Genomic DNA, 17,308 nt, shown 5'->3' on the forward strand with positions numbered 1-17,308 from the left:
GCAATGACAGTCGCTCAGAAAAATGTCATCGAATTATTAATCTCGATAACATTTTTTACTTGTGACTTGTGACAGTCGAGGGTTCTGTTGGTCCTCTTACTGTCGAAATGACATTTCTGAATTTTTGATTCCGTGACTGTCATGGAAAAATTAAAAAAATGTCATGATTTTGACAGTGATGAAGTTCATTGACCACGGCTAATCTGGCCGGTTCCGGAATCCGAAAAATCAAAATGATCAGATTTTAACTTGCGACACATGAATAGAAAGCTCTTGATCTGTACATGATGGGAATTGATAGGAAAAGTGGTTCGGGGCCATCTGGCCCTGGCCGCGGTCAATCTGGTCGGTTCTGGAAGACGAAAAATTACGTGGAAAGCTTAGATTGAGTCAGAGGTTTGTATATTTTCATACTTTTTCACGGAGAGAGGATAAGGGTTTAAGTCATGTCCACGTGGACATACTCGTACGGTAAATAAACAGGAAAATGTTTTTGTTGAAATCCAAAAATCGATACATTTTTTCTAGAAAATATTTTGTTTTGTTTTGTTTATTGTCGAATTTGTGCATAAGTCATTTAAGCAAGTTTCTTTTGTGCATATTGATTACGGATTGGTAGTTTCTGGCATACTCAAAGCCGCTTATCGCGCTCTCTGTTTATTATGACATGAAGATGCCTTCATAAGAAATGATATTTAAGTAAATTGTTGTAAATTGGATTTCTTCGGTGATTCTTTGAAAAGATGTGGAAAACTAACTTCATAAATTGTAAGAAATAAGTACTTTTTTATAATAATGTCTTAAAAAAAAGAAAACATATTGTAAAATTTCAGAAAAAGAAAATTACGCGCATTTCTCAATCGAAAAAGAGAACATGTACTTAAAAGAGTACGTATGGTAATTGGTAACCCTAGACCAGAGCATTGATTTTGACTTAAAATTTAGAGAATAAAATTAATACTTTAAGTTGCTTTGAATTTTTTATATTTTCAATGTATTTTTTTTAAATTTATTTATTTTTTAGAGCCATAAAGATGATAAAACGACAATAATATACACAACAAAAAAAATACTTTAAGGAAAAAATTTATCGATTTTTGGATTGTAACAAAAACATTTTCCTGTTTATTTATTGTACTAGTATGTCCACGTGGGCATGATCATTTTGATTTTTCGGATTCCGAAAACGGCCAGATTGGCCAGTTCACATGGCAAAGTCAGCATGGAATCTTTTTGACTGTCGTGACATTCATTTTAATAACATTTCATTGAGATTTCTATGAATGTTACGATTATATTCTCTGACATTCAAAATGTTAAATGTCGCCATAACATTTGCCAATATGAATGTCATCGAAGCAGAGGCGGTCCTAGAGTTGGCTCTTGAGGGGGGGGGGGGGGGGTTATTTTCCAAATTTTCAAAAATCAGTCAATATGAAGTAACGTAATATCTGAGGAAAAAACGATCATTTTGAAAAAGCGAAAAGAGGGGGAAGGTGGTTCTGGGGATGAGGGTTGCCATTTTCAAATGATAACAATAAACGCTGCACACTGTTCCTCTTCCCCCACTTTAATTTCACTGAACAAAATCAGATGTATTTCGAAAAATATTAAATAAGAGAAGAAATATGAAATCTTTTGACAAACTTTTTCAATTTTATAGAGCAACCAGCAAATCTATAATATTCACTGCAAAAAATGTCTATAAAATGAAAATTTTCATAATTTGTATATCTGGTAGTTTGAAATTTTCATTTTCAAAGATTTTTGATGAATTTCTTGTTATAAATGTCATTTTACAAATGAAAATTATACACACGTTGATGAGCTTCCGAAGATTAGTGCTAGGCCAAACGAAAAGTCTAGTTTTGAGGTAAGTTTTAGTATATAATTGCTATGAATTTGAAACTGATTAACAGTGATTAAATTTTTCATTGAAATATTTTACTGAATAGTGATTTGGAAATTTCGTAATATTATTTTCAATTTGGAAAAAACATAAAAGAAAGACATGAAGGGTCAAATTAGTGAAGAGTGGATTAGCTGAAAGCAGTTGGTGTAGATCTTGAAATCCAGCAGTATAAGTCGAAAGTCACAAAAAGCTCTTTCGAATGTTAGCTTGATGGATTGCCGAAAAAATTATCGACAGTTATCGGGAACGCTAAGAACTATAGGCAAACTGATTTTGTAAAATTTTTGCGTCCCTAACTCGATTTTTTTGTCAGATTTTTTGTCAGAAAACGGCATGTAGCCATGTGGCAAATTCCCGAAAAAACGATACAGATTTTGTTCCTAAAAAAAACGATTCGAAAAAAAAATTAACTTTTTTTAAATTCTATAACTTTGTCGTCGAGAAGTCACGGAAAATTATTCAAAGTCTTCAGAAAAATTGTTCATGAAGATAGAACTTTTTTTTCTAAATTTTTTGGATACTGTATATTTTTGCGAAAATGCAAAAAAAAAATTTCAATGAATTTTAACCTTGTATTTTTAAAAGTTATATCGAAAAACAGAGTAGATATGAAAAATACAAATTTGCATTCAGTATCCCTAAATAAGTTAAAGTCAGTTTTCAAATTCTTTGCCCTTCGGAAAATGTGAATTTAGTTTCTTTGTGTTATGATTGTGAATGCAGATTTAAAATTTTGAAGATGAATTTAAATCTCTTTCTCAAAATACCAATTCCTTCATATTGGAACAGCTTTTATAAATAGTTTTTATTCCTTTTTGGCTCTTAAAATTTTAGGGAACACAAAAATTACAAACACTGCCCACAATTTGATATTTTGATTTTTTGTTGCTCTGGTATCTCATGTGTTTTATAAACGTATTAACTTGAATTAAGAAATCTTTAAAAGGTTTTTTAAACTTTCTAACTAGGTATACAAATTTAAAATTTTCATATTCAATTTCTGTTTGGTAGTATTTTGTTGAATCTTTTTACGGTCATCCATTATGTGAATGCTTGATGTGATAGATTTAAAACCAAATTTAATCAAATTGGATATAATTATTTTTTGGAATTTCTTAATATTCATATTTGAATGATGTAAAATCGAGGGAGGGATGAATTCGTGCAAGAGAATCTTTACTGTGATTCAAAACCTCAATTGTTGATTTGCAATCTAATTATGAATTTCTTGTAAACGCAAGTGAGAAAAGTAGACATTGGATTTTGGAAAGAGTTGGACATCACTTTGTAAGGATTTAAATTGTCAATAAACCAACTGTAAACAAAAGAAAAAATACAGAATTGAAAATTCTAATTTATATTTGAATTTCAGATTCGCCTTAGCTTTTTATTCTTGAAGTAAAGTTTTATTACAATATTTTGTCCCGATTCCTTCGGTTTTTAAGATATTTTGAACTACAAAGAAAAATCCTAATGAGGAACATTCTGTTGCCGAATCTTCCTTGAAAATGTATTTCATGCGGCCTCAACATGTTGTATATTACGAATAACTTTGTTTTGTGAAATATTGGTATCAAACAGATAGATTAGAACAGGCATGTCAAACTCGTTTAGGTGTGCGGGCCGCATTAAAAAAGTTTTATTACGTAGAGGGCCGCAGCCAAAATCAGTTTAATCGGTACATTCAGCTTTAGTTTTTTTGCAGTAATATTTTACATAAAAATCAGTGGTGTATTTTTGTGACAATTTAAGACGGGGCTACGCGGGCCGCATGGACCTAGACGGCGGGCCGCATGCGGCCCGCGAACCCCCAGTTTGACATGCCTGGATTAGAAGGTACCAAAGACTGTCAATGGAAGTCAAACGTTTCTTGAGTGCCTACTGGAAAACTGATCACTCCTATGGAGTATGTGACTACGATTTAAATTTCTCACTAATTAGGCAATTTAACATTTAAAGTCCAAAGTTTCACTTCTTGGTAATTTCAGAAAAATAAAAGAAATTGCCAATCTGACCGAATGAAAAAGAAACTGCATGGTAAAAGCAATCAATGTATGACTTCAGAAGAAAAAATATTCAAATATGTCAGTATTACAACAATATTCACTCCCTTAGAAGACATATTCAAATTTGTCATTCCATTAAAATTCAAATAAAATGAAGAATTAGGAAGCTCAGATTTTGAAACAAATACAAAATTTAACAGAATTTGCTCATGTAAATTTAGGCATATGAGGTATATGTGTGATACATAGTGACAATTAAAAAAATGGCCCTACATTTTATTACCTAGCTCAAATGTTAAGTAGAAAAATGGTTAGCAAATTCAAAATCAACACTCTAAGTAATTCAACAGAAGTTGATTGGTATAATTTGATCCAGGGAATTGCAAGTTACAGCTGCTTGAGTTTGGTAGACCGACTCTTCCATAATCTTGAGCCTCTTAAGTTATAAACAAACTTTTTCGTTGTTTAAACACCCCCACGGAGTGGAAAATTTTTGAAAACCCAACAGCACATCTTCAAGGGAAAGTTCAATGTTTTTATAGTTATTCGTGCATTTACGTGTAATTTGTAACGGTTTTTTGCCGCTTGGGGGAAGGGGGGGGGGGGGGGGGGGGGGCGGTGATCACCCCGATCACCCCCCCATAGGACCGCGCCTGCATCGAAGTGACGACCGACTTTCATCAGCTTATCGTAACATTTTTTTTCCATGGCTATCACAATCTCGATGCAAGTTGTGACATTCATTCCAAATGTTATTTGACATTTTCTCGAAGGAATTTCTTAGCGATGACATTCAAAAAATCCAAAAAAGACATGTCGCAGTCATGTCGTTTTCGTACTGATGAATGTCGCTCTTGGCTTCAGAAAATGTCTTTTTTTTATTTCAATCTCTATACTTTTTTTTTACAGAATTCAACCTGTAGTTCTTCGAATAACTCCTGGCAAATCGAAAAACATGAAAATTAATAAATTCTGATAAACCATTCTTCTTCTTCTTCTTCTTCTTCTTCTGGGCGAAGTTGTCTTCTGACAACTTCATTTGGTGGCTCAGTAACAGAGACTATATGGTCATTTTCGTGAGCAACTAGCCAGACGGCTAGGAGCTGTGCTTGGCAACGGGATAATTATTGGTATCTGTACCTAAGTTTTGTTATGTTGTTTATAAGTTCAATCTAGCTTTCTTGACAAAATCAGTAACTTCTTTAAACAGTTCTTCATCATTCAACTTTACCAAATCGGTTAGACTATTACATTTAAGTTCGAATGAATACTTGAATCTCAGATTGTTGTATTCTAGGCAAACTAATATTGAGTACTTTGTTGTATCGGGCGAGTAGCAACTATCACAGTCACCATCGTCTTTAGTTTTCATGATATTCAACCAAAATCGAGAATAATCATGCCCTGTCACCAATCGATTTATCAGACGGATTTGATTGCCTTCAAGATGCGATTTGTCGTACCACAGAATAGGTGAGTATTCGGGATAGATTTTTCTAAATATTTTTCCTTTTAGATTTCCATCTGCATCACTGTATTTTGCATACCAGCATTTTGTTTTTTGAAGTGCCTCAGTTTCGAACTTTTAGAATGCGTCCTCCAGCAATTGCTGGTTTTGAAGAATTGGAGCGTTGTTTGATAGTCTCATGTTTGCCAGTTGATCTGCGATTTCGTTCCCTTTGACATTCACGTAACTGGGAATCCACTGGAATGATGTACCAAATCGTTGTGCTATCTCTAAGGTCTCTCCAGTAAGGCTGGTTCTATTGAATTGTCAAGCGTTTTTTCTAGCATTTTCTAAGCAGACATGGAATCGGTGTAAACAACTGCATCTAAATAGTATATTGTGTTGTTGTATAAAGGGTGGTACGGTCAAAATTTGGTCAAGGGAAAACGCGTGTTAATCGGTGAAATCGTTTATTTAAAAAATCAAATTAAATTTCTTTTTCAAGTTTAATTAGTATAAAATTCAGGAAAAATATTCAGTTAGGCTTCCGCTTTTCCAAATCCGAATTGCCTGGCCTTACGCTTAACCCCTGCCATCAGATTTTGTACAGCCACCTTGTCCACCTTCTTCGCCGCAGAAAGCCAGTTTGCCTTGAACTGCTGCTCGTCCTTAGCAGTTTTTTTGGTCTTCTTTAGGTTCCGCTTGACAATAGCCCAGTATTTCTCAATTGGGCGGAGCTCTGACGTGTTGAGAGGGTTCTTGTCCTTGGGAACCACCTGCACGTTGTTGGCGTCGTACCACTCCATGGCCTTTTTACCGTAATGGCAAGATGCCAAATCCGGCCAATTCAGTACGGAACAACCATGTTACTTCACACAGCAAAAAAATTCTAAAAGTATACGCAATCTAAAACGTGTGGCATCTATTTTTCCCTAGTGTAATTTAAAAATGATGTAATTTCAAACTATTTTTGGTCTATTTTTCATCGCTTTAAAATAAAAAGTGTAAAATTAAATTCGATGCAATAAATTTACCCTGCATGATCTAGAAAGCAACTTTGTGAGATAACTTTACATCAAAAACGATGTTAATTATAACAGACCTATTGTTTACCTTTTATTCACGGCTTAAGTTTATGTGTTTTCACTCGAGATGATGATAGTAAAAGTAAAAAGTGAAAGCCCATGTCGTAAGATCGCAGAGGTTCTAACTTCAAGGCTCCACACAAGCACCGTACGAGCAAGATTTGCTGTTTGCTGTAAGCGAAAAAAAAGTTTGCTGAATCAAAAAAGCCCGAGAAAGCTACGGTATTCCGAACGGATGAAGGTAAATGAAGCGAAATACAGTGTGAAAACTAAATATTTTGAAATGAACAGTTTTTCTTTCTTTTTTTACAGTGACGTGGATCCGGATTAGCCGGAACGGAAATCCTCCCAACAGAAATCCGACTGGTGACACTGACGAGGGTGGAAATCTTCTTCAATGTTTGCTGCAACTTCCGGCGCTGCCCATTATGTGTGAATTTTTTTTCTGTAAGTGCTTGGTTTGAAAATAAATGTCTATTAAACATAATCATAGCATCTTTGTATTTTTCATAAACGCTTTTAATATTTGAAACCTGAATATTTACTAAAAATGCAAATATCCAGAATAAGTTCCAAAATTTTACATCACAGTGTATTTTACACGACAATAATCCGTTCCATTTTCGTCCATCGCTTTCGATCTAAATTTACACGCGGTGATAGAATTTTAGATCAAAAACGATGTTCCGTTTTCGTGCATCGTTTCCGATCTAAAATTCAGTGTTCGGCACAAAAACGCTAATCCGCTAATCGCTAATTAGACCGCTAACTTTCGGTTAGCGAATTTATTTTCTAGCTAAATTTTTCTTCAGCTAGCGGATAAGAAAGGTCCGCTAAATTTCACTTCCGCTAACTGAAGAACGCTATTTTGAAGTGTTAATTTGGCCATAGATTTATAGATCATAAATTCGGCATCATTCAGATTTAAAATTTTGAATCCGATCAGGTATTCAAATTTTCAGTAAAGATTGATTTCAGAAGCTATTCGATCTCGATTTTGACTGGAATCATAGGAATAAGCGTCTTTTTTAATTGTCTTCACATGAATTTATGTCTGAAGCATAAGCCTTCTTTAAATATAAAAGAGATAAAAAAGTTGAGAAAAATTGAAATCTCCAGATCAAAATAAGTCAATAAATCAATCATTTTTTTGAGTATTAATATTTAAAAGATGAAAAACTATTTCGGACATATCAAAACATCTACCTAAAGAGAATTTTTGCATTAACTGATGTACAGAAAATTGATAAACGGGTGAATATTTTGAAAATTTTGATTTAAAAGTTTTTCCTTTTACTTTCCACTAAATACGCTAACTAAAACTAACTGGACAGAAATATTGCAAAATAAGTTCGAAAACTACCCCTTTTGATATCCTTTAACAACTTTTCTAACCAATATTATAATTAAAGATTGCTGCAAAATTTGTGTTTTGCTTATCTTTTTCAAATTTTCTAGTATCGATTAGCGATTAGCGCATTATTATAGATCGATAACTTTTACGCAACATATAACGGTTTTAATTAGCGATCGCTAACTTTGACCGAGTTAGCGATCTAATTAGCGCCGCTATCTTTTTGATTAGCGATGCCGAACATTGCTAAAATTACACGAATTATTTTTGGCAGCAGACGTTTATTCAAACACTCTTTCACGTAAATTTCTTGGTTGACAGTCCCGGAAGCTATGAAAATGCTGCTTTTCAAGCCACAGGTACAGATGGCTTGCTAAACCATATATTTCTTCGCGAAATTTGACAGTTTCATGTGCTTGAAAATATCTGCTACCTTTCCCCTTCCTTTTGCCGTATAAAACTCCTGTCCCGGAAGCTGCTTTAGTCGGCTTTGACGTAGGTTTCGTCGTCCATTACCACGCAGTCAAACTTCGTCAGCATCGTCGTGTACAGCCTCCGCGATCGCGTTTTGGCCGTCGTATTTTGTTTATCATCGTGATTTGGAGTCACTCACTACCTTCTTGTAAGTCAATAATCCGGCTCGTTTTTTGGCTCGATGCACAGTTGTAGACGATACACCCATCTTATTTGCGGCATCTCGGAGAGAGAGGTTAGGGCTTCGCTTGAAACTACTGGCAACTCTCTTTGTCGTCTCAGCGGCTTCCGGTTTTCGATTTCCCCCGATCCAGACTTCCTGGCTGTCGACAAACGTTCCCCAAACACTTTAATTACATTTGTAACCGTTGATTTGGCAACTTTTAGCGATTTTGCCAGCTTTGCGTGCGAGTAGCTCAGATTTTCGCGATGCGCGAGCAAAATTTTGATACGCTGCTCTTCTTCCTTGGATGGCATTTTGACTACTGAAGAGTGAATTCCAAAATCAAAAAAGGAGCAACATTTTACACACACATACCTTCAAAATGAGGGGTGTTCAGATTTTTTAAATGCAATATTGAAAGAAATACGTCAAGTTGATATTGACCAAATTTTGACCGTATCAACCTTTACAAGACATAGCGTTCCTGATGGCGATAAGCTCAGCAGTGGTGATGCTTGTTTCATCTGTAAGACTGTAATAATACCTACTATTGGTACACACGATGTAAATCCCAACTGCACATCTGTTGTTAACTTGTTACTTTTGGAAGCGTCTGTGAATAGCCGTCTGCGTCGAAAGTATTTTTTGTTCATGGCGAATAATACTAGTTATTTCTATTTTTTTGGATTTATGTTTCTTTTGGCATGCTCCATTCCCTCTTGTTGTGTTGCTATTGTGATGTCGGTTGTTTTATTGAAGTTTACAATTAATGAAATTGTAATTCAATTGTAATGTTTAATTCATAAATTAAAATCATAATTAATGAAATTGTATCGAATGTATTTTTGTTTTTCATGTAAATATGTTCTTGACTGTTGTCGCTTCTTCTTCATTCAATCCACGAAGCTGTATGCTAAGATGTTGTTTCTATTTATACATCGAGCTATTTCCTTGCAAGTTAGATAGACTGGTTGTTGGCCTGATAATGCAATATGTGCATTCAAAGGAGTGGATTTGGAGAAGCCAGTTACCTTTCGAAGACATTGGTTATTGACAACTCTTATTCAATTTTGGTTGGTTTTGCATGTATTGTTTTGAACTGCAATGCCATACTCAATGACGCTTCTCATAAGAGCAGGTAAATATTTTTCATTGTTTGTGGGTGTGAGCCATTTTGTGATCCGGATATTATTTTCAGCATGTTCAACCTATCAGTAACCTTCTTAGTGATTTCTCCTGTATTCGCTCCAAAGTTTAATGAGCGATCAAGAGTTTCCACCGTTTCCACTTGAGACCTTTTTATTTTTACATCCAGTATTTTATTCGTTGTTTGGAAAAATATTGCTTTCGTCTTGCCAGGATTAATAGAAAAATTCAAGCTATCTGCCACTTCCACGAAAAAGTCAACGTATTCTTGAGCAATTTTATTAAGTTCGTTTAAGCTTTTCCCTTTCACTAGAATTCCGAAGTCATCGGCAAATTGGACGAGTGTTACTTCAGTATATTCAATGCGATGTAAAACAAGTGTGTAAACGTTCAATAACGTCGGTGATAACACATCACCCTGTGGAAGACCTTTGCAGATAGTTCTACAGACTGTGGAGTCCCTTTCTGATTCATTAAGAAAGAGAATATCCAATTTCTTATGTCTTCAGATACACCCAAATTTGAGAGCATATCCTCTAATGTACAAGGATCTACAGCATTGAAAGCATTGCTTAAATCTACACATATGAGGGCTGCCAGTTTCTGGTCTCGCTTGCCTTGTTTAATGGAGTTGACCACAAAAGACAAACAAGTGGTCGTGGATATATTTTTTCTGAAGCCGAATGACGTTACTGGTAAAATTTTTCGTGTTGTCAAAAATGTGTTCAGGTTTTCTAAAATTGCACTATTAACAATTTTTGTGGTTGTTGGTACAAGGCTAATTGGACGCTTCCCTGATGGTATACTTTGGTCCTTTCCTGGCTTTAGAATGGCTACAATTTTAATTGATTTGAGACTGTCCTCGATGTATCCTTTTTTCCACATTTCATTTAGATTTTCAATCATGTTGTCGACTTCTTTTGGATTAATATGTCGTAACATCTCATACGTAATGCGATTTCCTCCGGCAGCTGAATGTTTCTTCTGTTAAGCAAGAATCCAGTCCCAATTACCTCTGTTTAAAATGTTTTGAGTTGTCAGCGTTTTGAGTTGTCAGCGTCAGGTGTTTCTAAATATTGAGGATCGTTTTTTTCCAAAGTGGAGATCCAAAAATTCTTATGCTAGTTTCGTATCATCGAACATAATGTTGTTTTCTTTTTTTATTATTTTCCTACCGGTCAATATAACTTTTTCTGTCAGTTTTGAAATATTTTGAATTGATCTGTATGGGTCCACATCCTACACTGCTGATTGAAATTTAAACATCTTCCAATACAATAAACAATTGCATTTCTCCACACAAAAAAAGTTTGCTGACTGAATGTTTAAGTCATGACTCATGACTAAAATTGCCGGAATTTTTTCAGCACGTATCAGGGCCGGCAATTTCGGGAAGTTTTATAAAAAAAAAACCTGGCTGAATCCGGGCATTTGCTTTCAAAATTGACGACCAAAAATCCGGGCAATATCTGTGCAAAATTTGTCAAAACCTAGACATAACTCATCAAAAATCAAGAAAAAAAAATTAAAAAGAATTTCGTCAAAACTCAACAGATTTTAAATTGTATTTTAGGCTTCCAAAAAATCTCTCTTGATTTCAATACTGATGTTATGAAATCGCTTGGTACATCTTTGTACCTGAAAATGATCACATTTTCATATGTGATGAAAGAAATTAGAGAAACATGAACTATCAAAGAACGAAAGAACATAAGCCGTAAATATCATGAAAATTTCGAAAAAGATACAACGGCTCACCGACAGGACTTGAACCTGCAATCTCCGCTTCGGTACAACGGCGCGTTAGCCAATTCCACCACGGTGAACGTGATGGAACCGGCGAACACGAGCAATCGAGCTCTGCCGATCAACTGCTGGACCCTCTATCGAAACACCATGTATATCCCGCATGTGATCTTTCCCTCTATTGATCTCTCTTGTTTCTCTAACCCCACCCATCGACTCGGGATTTTAGCCGAGCGAGCACATGGTCGATTGCTTCGGGTTTGCCGCAACTTACGGTCAGATGAAGAAGCAATCAGTGCCGCTCAAGGTTCCGAGCAGACCAGTTACACAGGGAGGTGTTGCTCTGTTGAAATCAATACTGATGTTATGAAATCGCTTGGTACATCTTTGTACCTGAAAATGATCACATTTTCATATGTGATGAAAGAAATTAGAGAAACATGAACTATCAAAGAACGAAAGAACATAAGCCGTAAATATCATGAAAATTTCGAAAAAGATACAACGGCTCACCGACAGGACTTGAACCTGCAATCTCCGCTTCGGTACAACGGCGCGTTAGCCAATTCCACCACGGTGAACGTGATGGAACCGGCGAACACGAGCAATCGAGCTCTGCCGATCAACTGCTGGACCCTCTATCGAAACACTATGTATATCCCGCATGTGATCTTTCCCTCTAATTGATCTCTCTTGTTTCTCTAACCCCACCCATCGACTCGGGATTTTAGCCGAGCGAGCACATGGTCGATTGCTTCGGGTTTGCCGCAACTTACGGTCAGATGAAGAAGCAATCAGTGCCGCTCAAGGTTCCGAGCAGACCAGTTACACAGGGAGGTGTTGCTCTGTTGAAATCAATACTGATGTTATGAAATCGCTTGGTACATCTTTGTACCTGAAAATGATCACATTTTCATATGTGATGAAAGAAATTAGAGAAACATGAACTATCAAAGAACGAAAGAACATAAGCCGTAAATATCATGAAAATTTCGAAAAAGATACAACGGCTCACCGACAGGACTTGAACCTGCAATCTCCGCTTCGGTACAACGGCGCGTTAGCCAATTCCACCACGGTGAACGTGATGGAACCGGCGAACACGAGCAATCGAGCTCTGCCGATCAACTGCTGGACCCTCTATCGAAACACTATGTATATCCCGCATGTGATCTTTCCCTCTAATTGATCTCTCTTGTTTCTCTAACCCCACCCATCGACTCGGGATTTTAGCCGAGCGAGCACATCTGACCGTAAGTTGCGGCAAACCCGAAGCAATCGACCATGTGCTCGCTCGGCTAAAATCCCGAGTCGATGGGTGGGGTTAGAGAAACAAGAGAGATCAATAGAGGGAAAGATCACATGCGGGATATACATGGTGTTTCGATAGAGGGTCCAGCAGTTGATCGGCAGAGCTCGATTGCTCGTGTTCGCCGGTTCCATCACGTTCACCGTGGTGGAATTGGCTAACGCGCCGTTGTACCGAAGCGGAGATTGCAGGTTCAAGTCCTGTCGGTGAGCCGTTGTATCTTTTTCGAAATTTTCATGATATTTACGGCTTATGTTCTTTCGTTCTTTGATAGTTCATGTTTCTCTAATTTCTTTCATCACATATGAAAATGCTCTCTTGATTATTTTTATAAAACTTGATCAAAGAAATTTCCTTTGAAGGTAAAAATTTTAAAAAAATATTCTACAATATATATGTATATTTTTTTGTTTTATTTGCCAAATAAAGTAATAAATCCGGACATTTTTCAATGAACTCAGGGCAATATTAGTCATGACCCACCTCTTGGTAATAGCTTAAAAACCTTATAACAATATTTCAGCATATTAGAAAGCTACATTTTTCAAGAAACTACAAAAATATGGTAGAACAAAGAATAAATGGATTTAAAACCAAAATGACTTAAGAGTGCAGCAAAACTGCATGTGATATAAAACAAATGCTAGAGAACCAAACTATAAGAGATTTTGAGTCAGAGTATTTGAGATTTTGAAAAAAAAAGATCATTTTTGTTTCAAATGATTGCTTCGTTTCAAAGAAAAATGTAGCAAATTTTATTTATCCCAGAATCAATGGAAAAAAATCCTTTGTTTTTGCAACACTTTCCTTAGAAACATAAGGGAGCCCTATTCCATGACGTGGCAGAAGTTTATAATTATATTTTAGAATCTTCCTTATTTTAAAATATGTAGATATGTATCTGCACCTAGTTTTTTCAAAATCATTTTCAACGGAATGGTGCTCGATCGAATCGAGATTTTCTAACTATGTCCATAACTCAGTAAATATATAAAACATATTTGAATAAAGAAAATAGAACAAAATCTTACACTCGGATGGATTCCCCCGAAGCACAGCCGAGCCTGTTCCACATGGAAAGATTGTTGGTCCAATTTCACCAAGAACGCTGCACTTACGAGCGCTTTTGCATTCTGAGCTATCGGTTGCAACTTGTAGGAGCGGAAAATGTACCGCACCGGATCCAAACCTGGTAGAAGAATACAGGTCAGCAGCTTCTGATGCATGTCCAGGCCCATAAGCTGTTCTGGAAGAGCTTGCTCCAAGGAACCATCCCTGGAGACTGGAAAAGAATGTTAATTGATTGCAGAATTAAGATCGATTAGATTAATTAAAATACCAATTGTTAGCTGAGCACCCACAGTTTCCAGTATAAGATATAAATCGGATTGAAATTCGCGATGCTCTTTTTTGAGGAATAAGTTTCCAGCTACTGTTCCAATGTTTCGTATCGCAGTGTTTGCGATCTTTTCTACGTGTTTTGCTAGTTCATTACAGTACTTGTATCGAGAATCACTACACGCGGCTAAACGTAAAATTTTGATAAATTCGCTCAGAGAGACATTCGCACCAACTATCAACTCGTTTCCGATGTAGTACTTATGCAATTCTTCCACAGAACTGATATCGATGAATATTTTCGTATCTTCAGCACTTGGATATTCACCACGAGCAGTATTTCCGGCCACGATTGTATACTGACGTTCTCCTATACTCTTGAATATTTCGAATATTTCTTCGATGGTACTGACAATGTACCATACCGTTTCGTTTTTGAATTTTAACTTCAATGACTTTTTATCTTCACGAATATTTTTGAAGGAACATTTCACAGAACAATTCCGACGATCGTCTTTCCCACACACTTTCTCCAAATCTTCGATATCACTGCACATTGTTTTGAGTCGTTCGTCAGCATCCACAGCAAAAGATTTGAATGCATCTAGAATCGGACGATATCCTGTACATCGACAGATATTACTATCCAGATGATTTTCAATTTCTTCCATTGAAAGCTCTGAAGAATTTCTTCCTGGTGTCATCATACTATACATGCTCATCACGAACCCGGGCGTACAGAAGCCACATTGGGTACCATTAAGAAGAGCCAACCTTCGCTGAATGGGGTGGTAACCATCGTGTTTTGATCCAATTCCTTCAACCGTCAGAATGTTTCTCCCGTGGCAAGAAAATATCGAAACCAGACACTGTTGGATCAGAAAAATAAGATTTTAGTCCAACCCTCAACTCTGGCCATTAATCTTACTAACAGAAGCAACCGCAACCGAAGTTATCTCTTTAGTGACCGGGTGTATTCCTCGCATATTAACTATGCAAGCCCCACATACACCCTCCCGGCACATAAATTTCGTTCCACTGAGATGAGCGTGATTTCGAATGAAGGTGTTGAGCGTCGTTTCGGGAGGTACATCTTGTTCTGAAACTGAAATTCTCCAATTACCTTATGGATACCAGATGCAAGCTTTTTAACCATAAAAAGTTCACTTACCTTTAAATTCACGATCGTTGATAGTAAAACACACCTCCATACCGATAATATTGAAAACGTCTTTACACAATAGAGTTCTGCTTCGAACTAACTGTTTTGGTACACGAATAGTTAAAATAAATTTTACTCAGCTTTTGAATACATGTCGGTCAGACAGAAACAAATTCAAGCTGAAAATTTCTTTCCACCAGCAATCAGTTATGGTTCTTCCTGAGCCAATGGCATCGTGATTACATTGCATGATCGGTTCAAAACATTCAATCACTCAATACATACACACACTTAGCTTCATCAATCAACTGCAAACATATGCTGGAAGGTTTTCGCGTGTGCTTTTTTTTACCTTACTGCATATTTTTGGAAAATAATTGTAAATACATAATGAACCATTTTTTATATCAACCGAATTATTTTAAAATAGTAAGAAGTAAATGAAAATAACCGACACCAAAGTAATAAAAGTGTTTGGGAAACTCTTGTTGACAACTATTAAACCTGAATCTGTGAGAAATCGAAAGCCGTGAGCCACTGTGGCGAACGGAAGAGTAGCTAGTGCTTTCAAGCGCAACTACAACTTCTCCATACGAGATGTCGCAAATAAGTTGGAAATATCGTCTACAAACGTGCATCAAGCTAAAAAAAACGATCAGTACTATCAACTTATAAAAATTAAGTGACTCTAAATCACAACAATAAGCAAAACCTTACGTCAAAAACAAGCCACTGACTGTGGCCTAGAAGGTAGTGTTCAAGCCTTATAAGCCAGAGGTCATGAGATCGAATCTCGATCACGGCATAAATAGTACTCTTGGTAAGGAAGATTATATCCATCATGTCCTTGTACGCCTTAGCGTTAAATTTGAATTAGATCTCTTCAAAGAAACATGTTGTTTCACAGAGATCCTATACGTGTGTGTTGGTTGTTTTTTTAACATTTCGGAAGCTGTAGGTATACGACATTGTTGACAAAGTTTGATTGCGTGGTAATAGACAATAAAACTTACGCCAAGACAGACTTCAGATAGCTTTCGGGACAAGAGTTTTATACAGCAATCGGATGGGGAAAGGTAGCCGACTATTTCAAGCATATTAAACTATCAAAGTTTGCCAATAAATATCCCGTTTGGAAAGCTATCTGTACCCGTGGAAATTAAATGTAACGAGTCTCGCCACGTAGCTCGCAGAATAAGCCACATTGGGGTTTAATCCTTATGGAAAACCATCGAAACAGAAGCAATTATTTGCTGATTATTTAACACGTTCGTCGCCCAAAAAAAATCTCGAAAGTAAAGCTAGAGAGGTCCCAGACCCCGGCAACGATATACAATACGTGTGGAGCACATCTCTCAGATTTAAGTTTTTTCCTCAGATTTAAGCTTTTTTCTTCAGATTCGAGTTTACATCTCCTATGATTTCAAGGCAAAAAAGCCTTAAAACCGAGATTCACCAGCACTTATTTAAGGGGGGAGTAAGGTCTAACGGGTAAAAACAAACACCATTTTCACGAATTTTTTCCAGAGCTATCGTTCAAACAAATGTATTCAAATTTTTTGCATTATACAAAGCATTGTTAAAAGAACATTTAGTAATTTTTTCGTTGAAAAATATTGAAAAATGAGCCGGTGACGGAGCACTTTCAAGGATGCCTTTTAGAAAACAGGATTTGCGGTGGACACTGTATCTCAGCACAGAATCATCTGAAGTCAAAAAATCAGAGCAAAATATTTTTAATAGATGTTTTTGTGAACCGTGTATGTCGTATTGAAGTTTGAACTGAACAAACTGTGTGGAATGTTTCAAACTGTATTTTTGGTAACCGAGGATGATAATCATAAGGGTTCTTATTAAATTGGCATTTTAAACGATACTTACATTTAAATATCGCTCTAAACCACGCAAACCTGCACTGAAATTCGTCACTCTTCTATTGATACATTCAAATGATCTTGCCAGAAAAATCAATTTTGAGGTCCACTTGTCGCAATATTTTCTTCATAACTGTGATAAAATCATTTGTCCTCTCAAATCATCTAAGCTTCTAGGATTTTTCTAAAATGGCTTAAAAACTATCTATTTCGTTAGGACTAGACTTTGAACCCCGATCTAGAAGGACTATTTAAGCTGTACGTCGCTACAAAATAAAAGATTCAGATGATC

General features: G+C 36.2%; 1 protein-coding gene across 1 annotated transcript in view; it reads right to left on the bottom strand.

Annotated features, from left to right (window-relative positions):
* LOC129754082 (aldehyde oxidase 3-like) overlaps positions 1-15,267 on the bottom strand; it is a 31,332-nt gene extending 16,065 nt beyond the window's left edge. Inside the window, exons 1-4 of the mRNA XM_055749950.1 lie at positions 15,152-15,267; positions 14,913-15,085; positions 13,982-14,849; positions 13,674-13,924 (exon numbers count right to left, since the gene is read on the bottom strand). Of these exons, the coding sequence (XP_055605925.1) occupies positions 13,674-13,924; positions 13,982-14,849; positions 14,913-15,085; positions 15,152-15,191 (1,332 nt within the window). The 5' untranslated portion in view covers positions 15,192-15,267. The remainder of the gene's footprint in view (positions 1-13,673; positions 13,925-13,981; positions 14,850-14,912; positions 15,086-15,151) is intronic.
* Positions 15,268-17,308: the final 2,041 nt, after the last annotated feature.

This window comes from Uranotaenia lowii, chromosome 3 (assembly GCF_029784155.1).
Source record: "Uranotaenia lowii strain MFRU-FL chromosome 3, ASM2978415v1, whole genome shotgun sequence".
NCBI classification, from domain to species: domain Eukaryota; kingdom Metazoa; phylum Arthropoda; class Insecta; order Diptera; family Culicidae; genus Uranotaenia; species Uranotaenia lowii.